A 21,855-nucleotide genomic window follows, 5' to 3' on the forward strand; every position below is an offset into this window, starting at 1 on the left:
ACATACCGGCGTGCTAATGTCAAACGGTCGTTAAATATTTTTTTAGTAGAATTCTTGAATATACCTGAGTCACTGTTTTTACCACACAACCCACTCAAAATAATAGTTTACATCCGCTAGCGCTAGTAAAACTAGTGGAAAATAATGTTTGTAGTTATAATGTATTTAGGCTGGATAAGCCGTATATGTTTCCCATCCTAGGCTCTCAAACAATAGGGAAACTATGACTTCTTTTCAAATATCGTGGATATTTCTTTTGTTGGTGCACTCATAACAATGGGTCTTAATTTTCTCCAAATAGTTTCACATACATGTGGTATTATGGTAGCCGCAGTAGTTTTGCCAATTCTATAATCGTAACTAATGTCCCAAATGCCCAGATATCTGAAAAAAAAAAAAACTATTATTACTAAATACGGTTAAATCTGGAGCAGGAGCTTCCAAAACTTCGCTTCGTCTGAAGTTGCTGAAGTAGAAGTTCTGCCTTTAAGAGTCCTAAATTTATTCTGAGAAAAAAAGAAGACGAAAGATGTACATGCATAGTAGAGCAAAGTTGGCACAGAAAAATGTTTCACATCTGAAAGAAGTTAATGATGAAGACAAGCTATTTTGTTTGTTACTAGTTAAGGAGATTAAAAAAATTCCGGAATATAGACGACTTCAGAATAAAATTACCATTTATAATTTAATTTCCCAAAACTAAAATGTTCTTCAAGGACCGCAACATTAGACATTTGAAAATCGATATTATCGTAACTCGGTACCACAACGCAAACATTATTTATCACAAGAGCAGCATAATCAATCTTTATTATTATGGTTATACTACAGCAATGGGATCTCCAGGAACACACGCCCCATCGCCAGCAGTGAATCGGTGTTATTCTGTGAGTAACGAAATGTTTTTTTTACGTTAGAAAAAGTATTTTCTGAGTTTTTCTTCTGGTGAAATGGTATATCGCACAGCGTTTCTATTTGCTACGAGTTCATCTCTTATGAGAGCCAGTCCATCAAGGACTTGATGGACATTCTGAAGTAGTTAAAAAATTATGTACTGGCTTTGAGGCAGCCTGTGTGACAAAATTGGGTGGATCCAATATCTCCGTCGTCTGTCGTATCGTTTCTGCCGTCGGTATATTATCAATGTTAAAACTGTTTCTACGTCCTTCTTCAACAAATGTTGAGCGCTCAACATCTGAATGTATCCTTATGCAGTAAAACTTCATAATTTTGTAGTTTATTTTACTCTGAAGAATCGGTGTTACCCCTTTATTTTATTCCTGTAATACTTCTGGCTTAATCAGTAGTTTGAAACAATTCCTCTCAAATTAATCCTATTATCTTCATGTCATTTTGCACCGCATTCGCTATATCTTCCCCTCTAGTTCGTCCCGAGAGCGGTGGCAATCCTAGAAGTCGCATGACTGAACCACAACAAGTGATAAGGCAAAAAAAGAAAAAAGTTTTCCACCTGTAAATATGTTACATTTGAAGATATTTTAGCTATTCTATCTTGTATTGTTTTAGCGAATAATGGCAGATATTCGATTTTCTTCCAGATTTCTGGTTTGTTTTTGAAGCAGTCCGTCAGATGCACGTATGTTTTAGTTTTAGTTCCATACTCAAGTAAAGAGTCACATCCTTGCATCTAAAGAGCCGTTTGTGGTTCGCGAGCCGCGGGTTACCGCCTTCTAATCTATACTAATCAAGATCTAATATTATAAGGGGAGGTCATATTTCCTTCTTCCCAATCTAAGTAGCTTTTTATCCATCGAATTTGGTAGAGATCATTGCTCATAGCTACATCATGGTTGTTTTGCCTTAAATACTCAAATTTTATACAGACAAAATATAATTATCCTCAAGAATTTTAAAGAGACTGAAATATAAAACATTATAGTCAATAAACGTTAACCTGGATAATTAAATAACAAGTTTTCTCATTCTGTTGATGGTAACATGTTTCCCTAAAAATTACCAGTTTTCTAATAATTTTGAATACCATACTAGAAGCAACTGGCAAAAATCTCATTGTATAGATGCTACATGCACTTATGATGTGTAATCCTAATTTTCCTAAGTTTATTTAAAATGTAAGCCGACTTTAATCTAATGGTTAAGAATATGGGAGGGTATCGTATTATTGTTTCACATGTTTATTTACTTACTTTGTTTATACATGTTATATAAGGTATTCCTTACAGTCATTTCGGTTCCCTCTTGGTGTCCCACTAAATGTTGTTGGGAAATTTTGAATATTTTCCTTCTTTTTTAATGAAACATACCGTTTTTACTGCTATTTTCAACGCAGTTGCCACTCTCTGAAACATACAATAAAAATAGAAATTTCTTTAAATAGATGTCAACTTTAGTATAATACCTCCTGAACATATGAAAGAGGTTTGCCAGCCATTTTCTAAAAATAATTGCCAAAAGTTGATAATGTATTATATTTGTACTTACTTATGTAAAATTAAAAAGTCAAATTAGCTCTTAAAAAACTCATTTAACAATAAATACATGTTCAATCCAATAATTCCCTATAAACAACACAGTAAACAAAGCTCACGTCAAATCAATTATATAGTTGTCTCTTTTTACGATTACTACTATTAGTTTAAAGAAACTATTACGTGTATCTTGAAGTTAGTCTGGTGAAGAAGACAATGGATCTTAAGTTATCATGATGATTTTTATTGACATAAGAAGATAGTATGTGTTTGATCAATTGTAGATTGAGTCACGTGATGGAAGACTTCCACCGATCCGACTTTAGTGTCAGCATATCGTAAAGTTTAATATCAATTTAAAAGTTTAAAAAAGAAACTGTCCAAAAACAAAATAAGGAAAGATACTTTAACAATATAGAAAAATAACGTCCATAGTACCAAGCACTTCAGTTGTTAAAAACATTTTTGTAGCCTCATTGTGGCAATAAATTATATTAATCTTAAATATTAAATATAGAATGCTTGTTATATAAAAATATTGTAATATATATTTAGTCAATATACACATAATTAATCCCAATATTTAATAACTCCATCCCATCCTGCTGAAATAAGTTTGCTAGGTTCATGGGGATGCCACAATACACTAATACAAACATTATCGTGCGCCTTCCATTTTTTGTACAATTTTGTGGTCTTCCAATCCCAAATATAAACTTTCCCATCTGCATCACCAGATACCAAATAACTCATATCTGGTGAATAGTCTAGGGAGCAAGCATAACCAGCTACCATGTGACCAGAGAATGTTTTTTTGCGATTTATTTTGAAGCGATTCATTGCAGAGAATATGACTATTTTGTTGTCCATACTTTGACATGCTAGCCATTTTCCTATAACAAAAAATATAATTTACAATTAGTTTACAATCAAATAAAAAACATAAATACTACTCATTAACATCTACTAACATAAGGACCGGGAGTTAATCAAAACCGATAAAACTAACCATCAGCTAGTATAGTTGGATAATGGAGATAAGACAACAGCCTACCAAATTGTATTGTTTAAATTATACAGAGTAGACCAAAGAAAACAATCCACCCCGATATTTTACATTATATTTTAGATTTCAAACATGTGAAGATTTTTTCTAACAGGGACACATATTTATGATACAGATATATGTTATTTATTAATCCCCTTCCCTCCATTTCTCCAAAACACTTATTTTGAAATAGGAAATGTACCATGTGTGGTAAAAATCTTAAAACCTGACGATAATTCCAATAGAAATATCACCAAATATCTTGCTCAAATAGAAAACGACATATTAATTTATAATTATTAATAATAAAATAGCGATTGAACGAATAAAAATTTTAAAAACTTTGATAACATACTTCCTAATAAACTTTAAATGATGTTCCTAATGCAGACTTTTTGCAATCAAATTTAAATCTTACAAAAACTCAGTTCCTTTGATAAATTATGTACAATTATATCCATTTTAATAATATTTTATAATTTTTTTGTTTGAACATACATTTGGTACAAATTTACAAAAGATAACAGCTACAGCTACAGCTTTCTAGTTATCTAATCTCAAAGGCATATCTGCGCTCTAAATGTTAACAAGAGTAACTCTATCAGAGATGTAATATGGGTTGTAAGTTATTTGTCACTTTACTATATATTCCTTGATATTATTGAACATGATCGTTTTTTTTTATGATTTCATTGTATCCTTGATATACTTCTACTTCGAATTATTTTTCTACTGTTTATCCTATAAAGTTTGTGGGATATTCTTCACCACAATTTGTGTATTTGGCAGTTATTAGTTTATTTCATTTAGTGCTTCAATGATGCACTTTATCAATTTCATATATATATATATATATATATATATATATATATGATGGTTTCTGGCTTCAAGTACATTCTCATTTCTCACCTTGTTTTAAAATTTTTTGTACAAGTTGAATATGCACATTGCATGTTTCCATAGAATCACTAGTCTGTCCAGTATATATTGAAAATTAATTATAAAAATGTACTATTTGTTGTTTCCTTAGCTTCATTATTGATGAATTGAGTTTGACTCTGTTATATTTAGCAGTGACACATTTCAATTGAATTTATTTATTTGCTTCAGATTTATATAAGTAAAAGAATTAAATTTACCATTTGGTGCAGGTGTTACTGATGGCATACTATGCATAGTTGGGTCGGCAATGTATTTCATGTCTACTGGTATATCCCATTCCCACACTCTCAATGACTTATCATCAGATGTTGTAACGAATCTTCTATTTTCGTCCACAAACGTAATACTATTAACAGCTCCCAAATGTCTGTCATATTCTTGTACAATATCTCCAGATCTAAAATAAATTATACATTTAAAGAATCAAGAAATGGGTGTATTCATAGATAAATTTTACCTGGTGTCCCAACAGATTATTTTCTTATCAGATGTTCCAGCAACAAATAAATGTTGTTTATTTCTGTCAGGGTTGAATTTGACACAATAAGGAATTTTTCGACTAGTATATCTTGAAATAACTTGTCCAGTTTCTGTGTCCCATAGCTTAATGTACCTATAAAAATAAAATTAATTTATGTGGATAGGACATATTGAAGACTATATTTTTTGCAGAATGAATAGGATTTTTTTCTTTTCTTTGGACATGGTAAATAATTATTTTTTTCTAGAATCTGTAGACAACCTGATCACAGATTTCTGAGCCACCTCTGCAATAGTGGTTCCTTGAATTTCTAAAAAAACTTTCTACATATCAACTCGTCTGTCACGTTATCTTGTGAGAAGAAAATACTAAATGCCCATCAAAAAGGAGTAGAACAATGAATTATATTTGAGATTAGCAGGCAAATTTGGAGTAAAGAAGATTTAAAAATTTCAACAAGTTGGAATTCTGGAAGCATATTTGATTTATGAGGGTTTGGATTCGAAGTTAAACATTCAGTGGCAGGTTTTCAAGCACATAATAGCTGCTTTCCATTTACATTAAAGAGAACTGAGACACTCAGTTATGTGAGTATCTCATAGTCAGATAATGGCATTACTGCTCAGATCTGACAATGTGATGTCCTCAACCTAATTTTCAATCCGAGTTCACAAAACTCACTAAAGCAAACAGTCTTAAGCTTGTGCAGATTGCTGGTCAAAACTCAGTGAGGTCTCACTTATGAGACTGAAACGGAACGGGATTTGAACTGAGTTATGGCATCGCAAATGAGAATATTCTTAATTTTGATGTAAATGGAAAGCAGCTATTATATTATAGTTTTGATAAGTCTCTCATTAGCACTAGCTGTGTGACGAGTGTTGTATAATTGAAATGAGCAGGAATCGAGTGGAAGGATACATAATTTTCTTTTTGTTTTGAAGAACATGGGTAAATAGATTACATTGCTGTTGATAACTCAAATAACCGATGTAAATTAAAAATGGAATACCATGAATACTAAGGAATACAACCAAAAAATTTGCATAAGTATAACCCACAGGAAAGAACATATGAGTATATTCCAGTATTTAGTATTGTAAGATAGAGCAACAGTAATTTCAGATAAATATTTTATTTAAGGGTCTACAACTATGTCACAGATATTGTGAATCAACAGAAATCAGCATTCTTCATATTATTATTATTTATTTATATATTTATCTAATCCAAATTGTGTTCTTTATCCATAAAATTGTAAAATTTTCTTGTGACAATAAATCTTATCTCCCTCTCATCGTTTTCCAATTACAGTACAATTTGACATTATGCAAAAAGTCATGTGCTCCAACTATAGCAATACAACAAAAGCTTTCGTCGCAGATATTATGCACAAGTGTTGCTAAAAACTTGAAGTAAAATTTATTCATTATTTACATATGTAATAGAGTTTGTACATTTGTCTAATCACTATCAACATTGAAATTGGAGATAGCCATTTTTTTTTTGAAAATCTGAACTGAGTTCAATGTACTTTACTGACTCGTTTAAAAACAAAACTACCAAAATGAATATGTGATTTTGGCAAAATATCCTTATATTACAAAAAATCAAAAGTAGCTTGCATCAACCTACTAGCCTAACATCTACTAGACAGTGGATATAATCATCAGATGTGAGTTCAGAAAGTTTTTACTATAGCATCATAAGAGAAATTTCAACACTGCTTTTTAGATTGTTAATAAACAGTTTTGAAGTAAAGCTACAAAAGTCTTGCAGCTTGAAAATTAATGATTAAAGCCATTAACAAAATAGTAAGTAATACATTGCTAATTTACACAAATTTGTAACAAAAATGACGAAGACTTCCAATGATTGGTCTAGGTGTCAAAAACTGCATGTTTAACAACTTTTTATATATGTTTCAGTTTTATCATTTCTGGAAAGTAAAGATATCAAAGAAGTCCTAATTGAAATCAAATTTATTCAAAAATTTGTTGACAGTGACTTGCAGGTGCAGGGTACAACATAAATTCAATAAAAATAAAGAATGTACTTCGTTCTACCTTGGAAAATCGAAAATTATGATGGGAAGATATTACTTAACATAAATTTCCCCATTTTCCATTTTTTTCATGGGTAGAATGTCTTAGTGAGTATATTCAGAGATATGTTCAAATTCAAATGTGCTTTACAATGACTTGAAGATTTTATAATGATGGAAATACCATCAATCAATTAAATGCAAGGGTATTATGAATGTGTTATTACATGAGGACCTACTCGGGCTTAGCACCAATGAAATTTGAAATATATATTAAACCAATATTCACCTATCATATCCTGCAGAAAGAAAGTGCTTTCCAGAATTGTTAAAATTAATGTCCCTCACAGCTTGTCGATGACCATAATAAGTTCTGATACATCTTCTTTCATTATACACCTCCCAAAGTTTAATTCTACAATCCATACTAGCTGATAAGAACAAATGTGCTGTTTTGGGAAACCATCTGATTGCAGACACACCTTTTGAGTGCCCTAAAAATTGTATATTCAATAAGAAAAAGTTACTGAATATGAATATATAAACAATGTTATAGGATAGAAGCAATTTTAGAAAATTAAAAACATTGTAATCCATTTAATTACTTGTTAATATTAAATTATTATGAAACTTACCTGTCCATGTGTGAATATGTGATTTTGGCAAAAAACATTTTTCTGGTGGCGTGTCTGATTTAAGGTTAACTCCTACATCTTGAGGGGCATGAAGGAATGAACGACCTTGATAATCCACAGCATCTTTGATATGCAAGATTGATTTTTCTTCAATTGGTTTATCTTCCATAGGTTTACCTACAAAAATCAAATAAGATTATTAAATCTTCTATCATCAAGAGAATTCCTAAAATAAACCCACTTAACCAGAATTAGACTGCAAATTAAAGAAAACAATCCCAAACTAGGCATCAGTACAGGTCCCCCTATCAAAGAAGTTCAAAAAGTAGTAGACATTATAGAGCTTGTTTTTTAGAAAAAGAATTATAGCTTCTCTAGCCTCCTATATGGTTACCAAGATTTCTTCTCAATGAACAAAAGACTTTTGCAGAAAATTTACCTTATTTGTTCACATGACAAAAATTGTGCAAGACTTGTTATTGTATTTAAACTGATTTTTATCATTTCAGATTCTGAATATGTCTTGCAATGAAGACATAATATTAACAATTTTTAATAGTTAATTATGGAACTAAACTCAAGAAAATCACAAAACCTGATATAATTTACCAGATTATAAAACTTGCCTTTTCTGTTTTTCTTTGACGTAATCTCATCCAACTCAGCTTGTTCCTCTTCAGTGGGTTTTGCAATTTTTTGTTCATCAGTAAATCCACCCCAAGGTCCCAGAAACCCTTCTATGTCACTTGGATCATCATTTCTTTTTCTTTTCCTCTTGTCTAAAGGTCTTATTTTTGTAGTTTCAAATACAGTCTTTACACTTTCTACATCTTTTCCTTCTTCAGTTGTTCCTACAACTTTAACTTGTCCATCTGTACTAATTGACGGATCTAAAGCATATCCATAACTGGCAAAAGTACGGCGTTGATTTTCAAATTGAAATTCACTAACATGAGCTCTTTCAATATGTCCTGACAACATGTTTCTTTCTACAGATTGTTGCTGTGTCTTATACGGATTTGCGGGACCTACTACTGGAGCAAAAAGAACTTCATATTTTGGGTTGTAGGACAATTCTGTATTCTCTGGATGAATATGCACTTTTTCTCCATCCAAACCTGTCGGAACCACATCTGGAGCAGCACATACTGAAAGCTTGCTTTTAACAGAAAAGCTAGAATTAATAGGGGTTTCAGGAGTAACTACTGGACGTTGATTATTTTCTTCTGTCTTATCTTCTTCGTCACTACTACCTGAATATTGTTGTAGAGCTAACATATTGAAACCATTCACTTGCTTATAGTAGAGCGGAATACGTACAATTATATACAAAAATCAGGTCAATTTGAATACTATTTTATACTTTTTAAAAACAATAACATGCAAATGACAACTTCTAATTGTCTGATTGCTCTCTACTTCACTTTTATATTGTGATGAAATCATGTCTAAAGCATTGCTAGCCACTCATAGATAACGAGAGCTTTTCTACAATAGTGAATAAGTGACAGTACCGTTGCGTTATAAATATTACAACTACCAACTGAACATGTATTTGTCAAATTATTATAGGTCTGTCATTTCCAAATGTAATTTCTATTCATATAAGAATTATTAGCGGGGGGATAGTTTTATAACCTCTAATCTGATAATGAAGTGATAAACTAAACATTGGATGAATAATTCTGTTAAAAATAAGAAGAAGAAATCGAGCTAAGAGTATTTTGAATTAAATATGTTCAAAACTGTAAAATTTTGTTTAATTAGCCTCTCGAGGCATAATCAATTACAGGTAATTAGAAATCTTTGTAATAAATCAAATTTATTCCAAAATATTCTTATTCCCAATATACAAGTGAATTCAAATTTTAATAGCAGTAGTGTTGATTTTAATTTAACAAATACTAATGTACCTAAACCATTAAGTGTACATGATACAATTACTTCAATTCAACTCAAAAAGAGGGTAATTAGAAAGAAAAAATCTTTAGAAGAGGAAGAGAAGAAACCTGGTAATTATAACGTTGTAGCATTTGCAACTGCGGAAGAATACAATTTAGAAAATTTGTTCAATGGCTTAGTCAAACAAAATTTATATGAAGTTAAGAAGATAGATAATAATTCAGATGCTCTACATGCAACAGCCAAATATAAAGTTGATAGAGAACAAAGAGAAATATTTTTCTTCAGAGATGGTGAGTATTGTTTATTGCGTTTAGTATTTGCTTTCTCTTTGGTAGTTCAATATAAACTAGTTCTCTTTCATTTGCACCAAAAAAATTTTCTCGAAGTTTTCATGTATGCATTGTAACACATGCAACATTAGGCAATTGCTTAAACTGAAAATATTTTATGAATGAAAACTTACTTATTTAATTCTGAAGACTTTCTACCTTCTCAGGTGTAAGGCATACAGGAGTTGAGTCATTACGTGGGCTCCCTTTCCAACAGCAGTTTCCATCCTTTCTATTTTTTGTGAGTTTGTGCTTCATGTATATTCAGTATTAATCATTCCTCTCTCATTTTCATAACAAGGCCTAATCATCTTAATTGTCTTTTGATTTTGTTTTCAATTGATTTTAAATTCAATTTTATCTTATAGTCTTATTTCTTATTTTGTCATATCTTGTTTTATTCTCTATTTTTCTTAGAAATGTCATTTCCTTTTTAAGCTAGAAACTGTTTATTAATTGCATTGAATAATCTTCCAGCTGCGCCAGTTCTCACGTTTATCATTTATTCCAATCTTCCAGCTTATATTAGTGTCAAGCCAAGTTGTTTTAAGCTTTTGACCTATTCTATTTTTGATTTTTTAATTTTATCTTATGTGTCTTCTCCTTTTGGCTTATTATCATCAACTCAGCTCTGTGTTAGTTTATTTTCATATTCATTACCTGTAAACTGTCATTGTATGTTTTTAAGTTTGAATTCTGCCATTATCACCATGACATCTGCGTATAGAAGAATCTTTGATATTTTAATGTCTTCCATTTTTCAATATCCGAATTTGTACTGTCTAATTTGCCTCATTGTTCTTTTCCTTTACTCCCTTTGTGGTTTCAAACCTATTAGATACCTCTTGCCTAAGTCTGACATGGTTTTTCATTTATTTATATAAAGCTTTTACTCAGTTTATTAATTTTTCTTCTATACCTCTGTATTCTACGATTTTCTATATGTCATAAAACACAAGTATATCTTCTGTCTTCTGCTTTTTCACTTATTTGTGCAATTATGAAGTTTGCATCTGTTGTTCTTCTGTTTGCTCTAAATCTTTCTTGTGAGTTTTCTATGGTTCTTTCTAGAGCAATTATACCCATTTGCCAATCTTTAGCACTTCACGTGTCTCACATATTTTATTCAGTATGATTTTTAATGTCTCTGTTATTTCTCTTTCCGCAGCAGCTTTTATCATGTCTGTCATTATTTGGTCTATTCCTATTGCATTTCCTAGTTTCAGTTTCTGTATTTCTTATTGTATTTCTTTTGAACTTATTTTATCTTTTGTTATTTATCAATTATAAAGCAATAAATTTCATTCCAAACTTCTTCGATTCTATTCATTCATTTCATGTTTTAGGTAGTGTTGTATTTTGGAATATTGCGGATCTTGAAAGTAGTAATGTATTGGAGTTTTTGAAGCAATATGAAGAGGACAGCTATTCTGAACGACTGGTTCAATCGGAATATGAAATAATGAATTATAAATATTTTTCTGCTAACAAGTAAGCTCATTTGTTTCATCTTATGATATTGGATAATATTGTTAAGAAACTAATTTTCTATTTAGTTGTCTCCTTCCTTAAACATTTTCTATCTTTTCAGTAAAACAAGTTGTATAGATAAGGATGGCCACTTCATTCTATCTCCAAGTGAAAATGATTCCACACTAACTAAATACACATTTTCAAATGCAATGATGCTTAGTGTGAAGCTAGGCATATGGGAATCATCATTAGAAAGATACATTGACGAAATTGAATTTGTAACTAATGATTTAAAAGAGTAAGTATGCCCACATTTTAAATAAAGAAATTCAGTATATTTTATTGTTCTTTCACTATAATAATTATTATTTCTAAAAGTTACTGCAACTTAATTACATAGGTAAGTGTTAAACCATTCATTTAATTATTTTAGATTCACAGTTAATATTGATAAAACTAAATGATGTTCAGATGTATACTTAGTTGTATTTTGAAATTTTCTAGTGTAAAGAGTGCTCTTCTGCTACAGTTATTAATCATCCTAAAATAAAATCAAACAAAAACAGTTAATAATTAATAATAAGTTATCAGTTATTGACAAAAACCGGGTAATTCTTTAATAAAATATAAAAATGAAGACAATACCTGAGTACCTCCAATCAGAGATGAATGTGGAACAAATATTCAGTGGGACAGAACTGGTAAAGAAAAAACCAAACTATTTGCCGATCATTTAGCATAAGTATTTACTCTAAAAGATGACGAACCAGACATTCAATTGGAAAGTACCTGGTCCAGACAAAATAACCCCAACTTCCAATCAAAGTTATTGTGGTGATCACTATAAATGCCATTCTAAGATTAAATTAAATTGACAAGGTATGACATAGGGATTTAATCTACAAAATTAAAAATTAGTATTCTTGGACCACTTCTCTATGTATTATTTACAATGGACCTAGCATGGACACCACCACAGGTCCGTTCACCAATAATACTGTCAGAAGTAAACTATGAAAATCCAGCCACAGAATCCATCATCCTCCAAAGACAATTAAATAGCATACAGGCATGGCTAAATAAGTGGAGAATCAAAAGTTTCAAGTTTCTCACAATTACACATAATTTCCATAAGCTTCCAGCACTAAATATTTAGGAATGTATATCAACCCAAGACTTACATGGAATGAACATATATTTAAGAAACAAAAATAAAATGACTTAAGAATGAATGATTTTTACTGATTACTAGGAAGAAAATCATAACTGGCACTGGAAAACAAACTCCTAATTTACCATACCAATTTAAAGCTAAATTAGATGTATGGTATCCAACTATGGGAACATGCCAGTAAATCAAATACAAGTATTATCCAAAGAAGCCAATCCAAAATTCTAGACAAACGCCCATTGGTACGTTTCAAACCTGACTCTTCACCAAGTTTTGAAAATCCTCTACATACAAGAAGTAATTGTAAATCAAAGTACAAAACTCCACAATAGACAAGAACTGTACATCAATCCCTCACTCCATCCTCTCTTAGATCCCAAACCAGACATATGACTCATAAGAAACTGTCCCATTGATCTGAAAGATGGTTGAAGAGGTCCTATCACTGAAGATGATCTATCGCGCTATTATGAGCTTAACAGAGCACATGCCAATCGATTAGTTTATAAGAACTATTGTAATGTTTTAATTGCTAATAAAAGAAAATTAACAAAAAAAGGATGTACCTAACTCAGAAAAACATAACACAAAAGGCTGGAAAATTGGAAGAAATTTAAAAGAAATTGCCTAAATCTTCTGAAATCATTGAAGATGAGAATCAACAACCATCAGAGTTTGGTTCACAACTTTTCACGAAAGCTGATAAAAAGCAAAAAAGGACATATGTGAAAACAAATTCTATGTATCATTGTCTAAAATTGATACTACACACAATATACAAACATATCGAAGAATATTTCATCCTGAAATTTGCAAAAAGTTGAAATTTAATACTAGCTTTACAACTTGTATAATTTCGTCCTACCACTACTGAAAGCAAACTGAAATATTTGAAAATATCTTTCAATTATAAATTAAGATTTTTTGACCAGCTACGCTGCTCTAACCCCTAACATTCTGAGTTATTTGAAAAAGAATCTATACAAACAAGAGTAGTTTCCAAAATCTAAAAAAATGGGAATAATTATAATGGCCAACCATTTAGAAAAGAATTCAAAATATTATTAGATTAGTGTGAAATGGAAATTTTTAATTGAAAAAAGTGGGTACATTAGGGCATTTCTGATTTGAATAAATTGTTATTATTATTTTTTGTAATTATGGCACATTACTCATGTTGAATTGAGAAATAAATGATTTTGTTATGTATATTAATTACAAATTGTTGATAACGGATAAGTTATCTATTTATTATGTACTAGTTTATTATTTCAAGTAAATTTTCTTGATTTGAAATTATAAAAAAGAAAAACTATTTTACTTTTGAATATAATTTATCAATTTTTATGAAAAATAACTTTGTAATATAAATAATATAGTTTCCCATTTGCTGCGAAATTGAGTAGAGATACTGTACTGAATTGACATTTCAATTGCAATAAAAAAAACTTGAGTTAATTAAAAAAAAATTTCAATTTTACTAAAATCTACTTTAACTACTGCACTGAACTTTATAATTGAAACCATTCAAATTTTTTTGCAGTGGAAAAATTACTAAGTTATCAAGACAAGGTGTCCTTAAAAAACAAGGAGAACTGTTTGCACTAAGACATTATTTAAATTTGAGCTCCGATGCTTTGGACACACCAGATTTTTATTGGGATAATGAAGAATTGGAAAATTTGTATAATCAAGTATGCAACTATTTTTGTATCAACAAAAGATCCAAAGTAAGTTACATGATGTTTAAAGCTGTCTTTATACTTTTAAGTAGAAATTCGCCCACTTCACCCACTTTGTTTTATTCATTGTAAAAATATCTCAAGTAATAAAAGCGTTAATAACTGATATGATTTTAACAATAGAGTGCCAAAAAATGGTAATTGCATGCATAAAATTATTTTTGGTAATTCCTATAACACAATTTTTTTCAATCCAACCACAGGGTATAGGTTGAATAGAGTTGCCAACTATACTGTTTTAAATAGTATTATACTGTTTTCATTAAATTATCGTTTTTACTGTGGAACAAAAATAAAGTATATAAAATACTGTTTGCAATATCAAAACGTTATTATGTGTTGTACTTAGACGGTCACACAAATATGTTTTTATTTAGTGAGAGGTTGCTCACGGCACAGTGCAGCGCAGTCACCAACAAATCACACTGATATTTAAAACTGTCACTCACTGACAGACACGTGAGTAGGTGCGTTCTCAGAACATAATATTTTTTCGCGTCATTGAAGTCTTTGTCACATTTGATCATTTTGAGAAAATTGTAGATAATCTAAATTTGTATTGCTATGGATGATTTATATTCAGAATTAACAAATTTTGAAGTAATTTGTGAAAAAATATCAGAAGACAAAGACTTTCTTGAAATGACTATTGGCCAAAAGTGGAGCCATTTATTGGTATAGTATTTCCAATACCAATTGCCGACAACTTTGTTTGATCTACCATAGGCGTAGATTAGGAAATTATTCATTAAAAGGCAATCGAATGATTATAAATTTGACGGCATTATATTCATCTAGGTGGCAACTATGTATTCTTACTTGTTCTAACTGCATAAAATCCTGAACACACTCTTTACACCAACACTCACGATTATTACACTATCTGAAGCATTTCGATAACCAAGTCATCGACTTCAAAGTTTGAAGTTGACAGATGAACTGGCAGATAACTTGGTTATCGAAATGTGCGCCAAACAGTGTAATGGGGGTGTGAACAGTATGTTCAGTATAAATATCATCAACGGTTCCAGAAATTCCAACTTGTTGTATAAAATAAAACATTTATCTATATCTGTGCTAGTCTATATCTGTGGCATTCAATTATTCAAATGGTTTTGTGAGAAAATTTTAGTTAAATATATTGATTCGGGTTTTTTAAACGGTCGTAAGTCCTTTTTTTTTTCGATTTTCAGGTTTTGGTGTTTTTGTAGTCTAAACATCAAAATACATCGATTTTTGTTAAAAGGGCGATTTTATCACGAGCGGAAATGGGTCAAATCAGCATTTTAATTTTTTGCTTTATTTTAAAAGTCCAAAGGAGTTTTTTTTTAAAAGGCGTAAGTCCAATTTCTGTATGGATTCTGTTTTTTGATTTATTGGCTTTCCAACCAAGCCAATACTTTGAGCTTCGTCTGTACAATGATAACCATTCAGGCCAAAACAAAAACCAAGCGATGTCAAGGTTCTGCTTATACCTTATACATTTTTGATGCTCATGAAATAACTGACATAATTTTGCGTTCATAAGGATACATCATCTGACATAGTTTTAGATTTCAAAAAATGGCAAAATAAGCTTTATAAAAAATCGTGTATGTCACAAAAAACAAAAGGAAAAAAACACAGTTAAGAAGGATAAAATGTACTTTCAGATTAGTACTCTCTTTATTAGTCCAGTTATTATATACATTTACATTTGGAAATACAAATGAACCGAGAAAGCCAAATTTTGGATATTACGTGGGGGGGTCTAGAAAAGCTTAAGTACAAATCGTCGACCAAAATAACCTTCTGGGTTTTCCGCCATCTTGAAAAAAGGGTTAAATTCAGTTTTTTTTATCATAACTCTGTTCCCCGTTGAGATACGAAAATTTTTATGCAATACTTTTTTGTTGCTCTTTGTACGATCTACAATTAAGGCCCTATACATTTTTCACGTACTGATCATCATTATCGAGATATCTATAAAAAAAACCATAAATTTGAGGAGAAAAAATTGTTTTTCACTATTTCCTTTTTTCTCGTGGAAGATATCGAAAAATATCCAGTAACTTGTAGAGCGTGTTCAGACCTAGCAATTCGTTTTTTTATTTTTTATTTTCGAGAAAAATTTGCATTTCTAACCAGTTTTTTCCAACGTAATGACTGGACAATATGTTCGTTTATGAATCTGAGTTGAAAGGATGTGTTAAAGCCTACCCTACAATAAATGGTATTATTCATCACAACTTTTTACCGGTTAAGACAAAAGCAGATACTCTCTTCCCAACTTCGATTAAGGCTTACCAAGGTCGAGTGCCAATAAAAATTGCAAAGATGTAGGATATTAAAAAACTGAGAATCCAGACGAGCATCGGAGATTTTTCGAAGAAATTTATGACAGGAGGCAGATCTCAAGAGATTACCAAGGATTTCGAGGTTGAAGAAACTAACGATGACCCATAAATCAGAAATATGGCTTCAACATAACATCTTTGATTTTTTTTCCTCTTTTAAACTCATTTAAGTAATATTACTATGTTTTAAGTACTTTGTAAATATTGTTTTATGTTAAAAATAACAGTTTTTACTTGAAATTTGATGGTTTTTCATCTCCTTGAAACTTGATTTTTTGTAAAAGTCTACAGTCACATTTTTAGAGCTATATAACTAAATTATGGATATAGATACAAGTGTAAAATTTTGAATCCTGTTGTAAATTGAATTTCTTCACATGTTGACATTTTTTTAAAAAAAATTTAAGTGAAATATCTTGAATTGAACAGTTTTTTTAGTTTTTCGAAAATTTACTTTCTTGGACTTACTCCCGTTTCTAAAAAACCGATTCATTCGTGTTTACTTTTACAATTTCTCAAAAGCATGTATATTTGAGGGTGCAATTATGGTTAGATTTTCAACCTTGGAAAAGAGACAATGCAATATTCTTTAAGAAAAAAAAATTATACCAAACTTGTCTTGAGTTATACATGTTGAACATACGTGCTATATTGACCTGTTGTATCTAAAAAAAATACAGTTGAGTCCGGCTAATCCGAACTAATTGGGACCGAACACTTTTCGGATCAGCTGATTGTTCGGTTTAACCGAAATAACTAAAATAATAAAAAAGAATGCAATTTAACGTGTCCGTAGAGTTAAAATATGAACGACCAATACATTAAACACAGTTTCAATAATCTATTTACTAAAGCAAACAACCTAAATCTAGTCCGATTTTGTTTGTGCAGCGGTCAGTCACCTGTGGAATCGCGCGTGTTGTGTAAATGATAAGATACAGTACTGTAGAGTTTTGAAGTGTGAAAGGAAAGCGAAATGGCTACTAAACGTAAACCTTAACTCTTAAAGTCAAACTGGAAACATTAAAACGTTTGGATAGCGATAAAAGTGTCATAAAACTAGTAAGAGTTAAACTTTAGCATAGCAACAATGTGTGACTGAAAAAAAAACCGTGCGAAGCTTCAATAATATTGCATAACGTCTTCAGAGGCAACTCTTGAAGATCGGCAAATAGCGCGGCGGTCCAGTATGACAAAGTTGACAAAACATTTTTTCTGTGGTTCTCCCCTTTAATTGGATGTATTGTTCAGGAAAACGCTGTGCAGTTTGCAGACATGTTAATAAATGTTGAAAATTCATTTACGGTCAGCACCGGATGGTTTGACCTATGGAAAAAGCACCATGGTATACGCTAGTTAACTATAATTTGAGAACAGTTTTCTTCCGATCATGCTGTAGCGTAGGAGTACCTTGCTACATTTGACAATTTGATAGCTAATGGAAATTATCCGCCCCAAAAATCTTAGCTTCCAAAGCAAAAACTCGTGCTACTGGTTTTAAGATGAGTAATGACCAATTAACATTAATGGCTTGTAATCATAAACTTCCTCTTATGATAAAAGGCAAAGCTGCTAAGCCTCGAGCCTTCGAACATATCAACTTGAAATCACTTCCAGTCTATTAGCTTCTCCTCATGCCGTCTTCTCATTGAAGGTTGGCGACCACGTTTTTAAATGCATCTCAGTCCTTCACAATATGAAACAATTTTCCGACGCTGAGATTTGTCCATTCTTTTATGTTACGGAGCTAGGATTTCTTCTTCCTGCCGATGCCTTTCTTTCCCTCTACCCAGCATTATGTTCTGTAGCAGTAGGTATTTATCGTTGCGATGTGTCCTATGTAAGATGTTTTTCTCATCTTAATAGTTGTGAACAGTTTTCTATTGCGACCAATGCGTCATAGTACTTCGTCGTTGGTGATTCTTTCAGTCCAGGGTATCTTCAGGATGCGTATATAGAGCCACATCTCAAATGCCTCAAGTTTTTTGATCATTTGAGCTTTCAAGGTCCATGTTTCCACTCTGTACAGCAGTACTGACCACACATAACATTCCATGAATCCTATTCTGACGTGGAGGTTTAGATTTCTGTTTGCAAACTTGACAAATGCCTTTCGATACATCAATTCTGATCTCGATTTCTTCGCCTGGATCCATTTGAGCGTTTATGAATGTATTATAGACTCCAGAAAAGAGGCTGGATGGATGGCAAAAAATTCAAAGAATGGTTTCATGATAAATTCGTGTCTTTTGTTAAACTGTTTAGTAAGGATCTAATCCTACGTGCTATCGACAATACCCATCCAGAACTTCCTTGCGGTGAGATAAAGGCAACCTTTTTACTACCAAATGCGACACCTTTACTACAGCTAATGAACTAGGGAGTTTTGCAGATGCTGAAATTGAAGTATCGAAAACGCTTTTTGAAATCTTTATTTGAAGACGATACCATCCCTTTGGTACAAAAGATTAAAGAAACAACCGTAAAGGATGTTGTCTATTGGGCAGATGAGTCTTGGGAAATTGTTACAGTTGAGACAATTAGAAAATCTTGGAAAAAACTAAGGACATTCCATGTTTTGAGGATGCAGTCGAAGCAGACGCGAATGAACGGATAGCGGCCGACGCTGATAGCGCTGAAACTTTGACAGATTATGACATCATCGCAGACGTGACGCGTGAGCAGGTTCAGTGCGACGAGAAGGAGGTGAGCGGCGATGAGTCAGGGTGCGCGGAGGGAGAGAAGAAAGTCTCGCACAATGAGGCAGCAGCTGCTCTTGACCTTGCCATTCACTACTTGGAGCAACGCTTTTTACTGCCACGCCGCGTTTCTCATGTTCATGAGAAAATGGCGACTAAAAACAGACTGTTAAAGCTGCAACAAATAACGATGGGGGATTTTATGTCCAAAAAGTAACGTTTATTCTTTTTGACTGCATATTTGTTCTTTTGTTTATTGTTTGCATTGTATCAATTTAGTCTGTATTTAATAAACAAACTATTTGTACTTTATTTTCATTTCTTTTTAACATACAAACCTTCCCGACTGCTTTGACTACTTTTAATTTTGTAAAATGTATTTTTACATTAGTCCAAATTATGTACTGCATTTACAAACAATTTCTGGAACGTGTTCGGATTAAGCGGAGTGTATATGCCACAAAAAATCAAATCATCTACTTTTTTTTTTTTAATTTCAGGTAATGAACGAGAAGATAAACTACTGCGTGGCACTAATAGAACTTCTTTCATTTCATTTAAGTGATAAGCATCACGAAAGGCTGGAATGGATGATAATAGCCCTTATAGCAGTTGAAGTTGCCTTTGAAATAATACACTATATAGATAAATATGCAAATTGAAATTCCAACTTGTAAAATTAGGCTCGTTGTCACTAATAAGTAGACATGGGTTGTTCAAAATGATTTTTTAATTTTTTGTACATCATTCAAAGGAAGGAAATAAAAAAAATTATCGACAGTTTAAACAATCTAAATTATTTAACTATGGATAATGTGTCATCATAAGAAAGTCTTCACTTTCAAAAGAAAGACTTTTGATTTGTAAAAATAAAGTCATTAGTAGCTAATACGTAGTTCAATGTGTTCCAGGACTAGTAAAGAAAAAACAAGTTTTCGAGTCAAATTTTTCTTTACTGAAAAGCTTTAGATTTCAACCTGAAGGTGTCTGCACTTATTAATATTCAAACAGTAAAATGAATTTATACACACTGTCTCTTACTTACACTACACACTATAATAATTAACTTATCATTACTTATATAATTAAATATTCACACTTTTATATTTTATTTAAACTCACGGTTTACTTTTCACTATTTCGTTCCGTTTACTATGACTTTGAGTTATATACTGATTTCTCGCTGATAAACAACGACGTATTTATATCCAAAATAAGTAGAAAGGCTCTGCTAGAAATTGGTTGAAGAAAAACAATCGACACTGCGACAACAATACTTAAACAAATCGTCATATTCGGTAAACTTTGTACTCTTCCATCATAACCGAACAGAACCGGCTACACGGTCCTTGTCGTGGAAGTAACAAGAATTTCCTGGAACTGGAGACACTGAGTATCGAGCTGTCATTAAATATTTGTTTTTGAAAGGTTATACGCATATGCAACAGCAGCTAGGCACAGTGTATTCAATTAAGACGATGGTTAAAATGTTATGGACGTTCTCAAGGTGGAAATAAGGCAGAATTAGTTGAGAGGCTGGAATCACAATTTTAATGACAAGTAAAACTGCATTCTTCTGTAAATATTTCAAACAAAATTCTGACCACTAAAATTAATTGTAAATTTTTTAGGGCAAAGAACGCAATTCATGTTTAGGACCGTTGTGCACATGTTGCTGCAAGTAAACTTTGTATTTGGAATCAAGGATCCAAGAAAAAAGAGGCCCATAAAGCTGTTCATCAATATAATCAAGCCAACGATGATAATAATATCGATATAAATAACTCCAAGAAAAATAATATTGATAACACACGAAATGTAGAACAAGAAAAACAAAAAACATTATACTTTGCACGCATAATCCACAAATCTCATTCACTACAATTTTCTTTACTTTTTTTTATTTTAAATTGTATAGAAAACGTAGTGTGTATCGTATGTTTATTAGTAAAGTGCCCGAAAAACATGGCCGAATTTGAGAAATGCGCAGAAAATATTTTTAACTATTTAAAAGGCTATTGATGAAATTTAGAAATAAATCACGTAACTATGAACGCGCCACGATTGTCACTATAGTTGTGACGTCATAATGTAAAAGCTATTTCATAACAGTACAGTTATGGAGTGTAGTGGTAAGGAGAACCATCTCTATGTTACAGAAAGTGTCCATCAAATTCTTTACACTAGGGAGAAATTCACAATAATTAATTAACATTCAGCGTTATCTTAAAGTAGCTTTTCTAGGTTATATTTACAAAATTATTTTGGACTACGTGAATAGTTTAAATTTTGTATACCAATATTTAATTAACGACTCTAGTCATTTAAAATTTTTTAACACTGAATACTTCACTCTATCTAAAATAGCGATGAGCGAGAAAGATAAGTTTTAATACTCCTATAAAGAAAATTATTTTCTTGGGGATAAATCTAGGGAAAAATTAATCCGAATGTTATTTAAACATTGTTTTTACGTTGAAAAAGTTACTTGAATATTATCTTGAAAGTGCTTCGTCTCGTAAAATGTTTTGTGATGAAAGTAATCATATGAACAAAGATGGTGCTCGGGGTACATTATTTAAAAAGCCACTCTAGAAATA

General features: G+C 31.4%; 2 protein-coding genes and 1 long non-coding RNA gene across 4 annotated transcripts; 2 read left to right on the forward strand and 1 right to left on the reverse strand.

The window, feature by feature from the left end:
• Positions 1 to 521: 521 nt before the first annotated feature.
• Positions 522 to 3,030, forward strand: LOC130445946 (uncharacterized). 2 transcript variants are annotated; one of them, XR_008910086.1, is made up of 2 exons: positions 522 to 887; positions 1,560 to 3,030. It is a non-coding gene; the product is annotated as an uncharacterized LOC130445946 (long non-coding RNA). The 2 variants fall into 2 exon arrangements; XR_008910085.1 differs by having other exon boundaries at positions 559 to 887; positions 2,735 to 3,030.
• On the reverse strand, positions 2,677 to 9,067 carry LOC130445944 (pre-mRNA-processing factor 17). Its single transcript, XM_056781864.1, has 6 exons — positions 8,227 to 9,067; positions 7,601 to 7,777; positions 7,255 to 7,459; positions 4,898 to 5,053; positions 4,638 to 4,837; positions 2,677 to 3,343 (listed from the first exon to the last, which is right to left on the reverse strand). Exons 1-6 carry the CDS (start codon positions 8,876 to 8,878, stop codon positions 3,021 to 3,023), a joined length of 1,713 nt encoding a protein of 570 aa, XP_056637842.1. The 5' UTR covers positions 8,879 to 9,067; the 3' UTR covers positions 2,677 to 3,020.
• LOC130445945 (required for meiotic nuclear division protein 1 homolog) lies at positions 8,596 to 20,042 on the forward strand. The gene is made up of 5 exons (XM_056781865.1): positions 8,596 to 9,795; positions 11,181 to 11,325; positions 11,426 to 11,605; positions 14,022 to 14,208; positions 19,756 to 20,042. The coding sequence occupies exons 1-5, from the start codon at positions 9,336 to 9,338 to the stop codon at positions 19,915 to 19,917; spliced, it is 1,134 nt and encodes a 377-aa protein (XP_056637843.1). The 5' UTR covers positions 8,596 to 9,335; the 3' UTR covers positions 19,918 to 20,042.
• The last annotated feature ends 1,813 nt before the right edge of the window (positions 20,043 to 21,855 follow it).

Source organism: Diorhabda sublineata, chromosome 6, assembly GCF_026230105.1.
Source record: "Diorhabda sublineata isolate icDioSubl1.1 chromosome 6, icDioSubl1.1, whole genome shotgun sequence".
Taxonomy (NCBI): Eukaryota; Metazoa; Arthropoda; class Insecta; order Coleoptera; family Chrysomelidae; genus Diorhabda; species Diorhabda sublineata.

Bases quoted from the DNA above. Each gene is read 5' to 3' on its own strand.
- LOC130445944 (XM_056781864.1), bottom strand. From the start codon at position 8,878: ATGTTAGCTCTACAACAATATTCAGGTAGTAGTGACGAAGAAGATAAG. The intron at 7,778-8,226 runs GCAAGTTTTATA...TGATTTTTGTAG, and splicing joins GTCAAAGAAAAACAGAAAAG to GTAAACCTATGGAAGATAAA. The intron at 3,344-4,637 runs GTAAATTTAATT...TTTTTGTTATAG, and splicing joins AGTAACACCTGCACCAAATG to GAAAATGGCTAGCATGTCAA.
- LOC130445945 (XM_056781865.1), top strand. From the start codon at position 9,336: ATGTTCAAAACTGTAAAATTTTGTTTAATTAGCCTCTCGAGGCATAAT. The intron at 11,326-11,425 runs GTAAGCTCATTT...CTATCTTTTCAG, and splicing joins AAATATTTTTCTGCTAACAA to TAAAACAAGTTGTATAGATA. The intron at 11,606-14,021 runs GTAAGTATGCCC...ATTTTTTTGCAG, and splicing joins GTAACTAATGATTTAAAAGA to TGGAAAAATTACTAAGTTAT.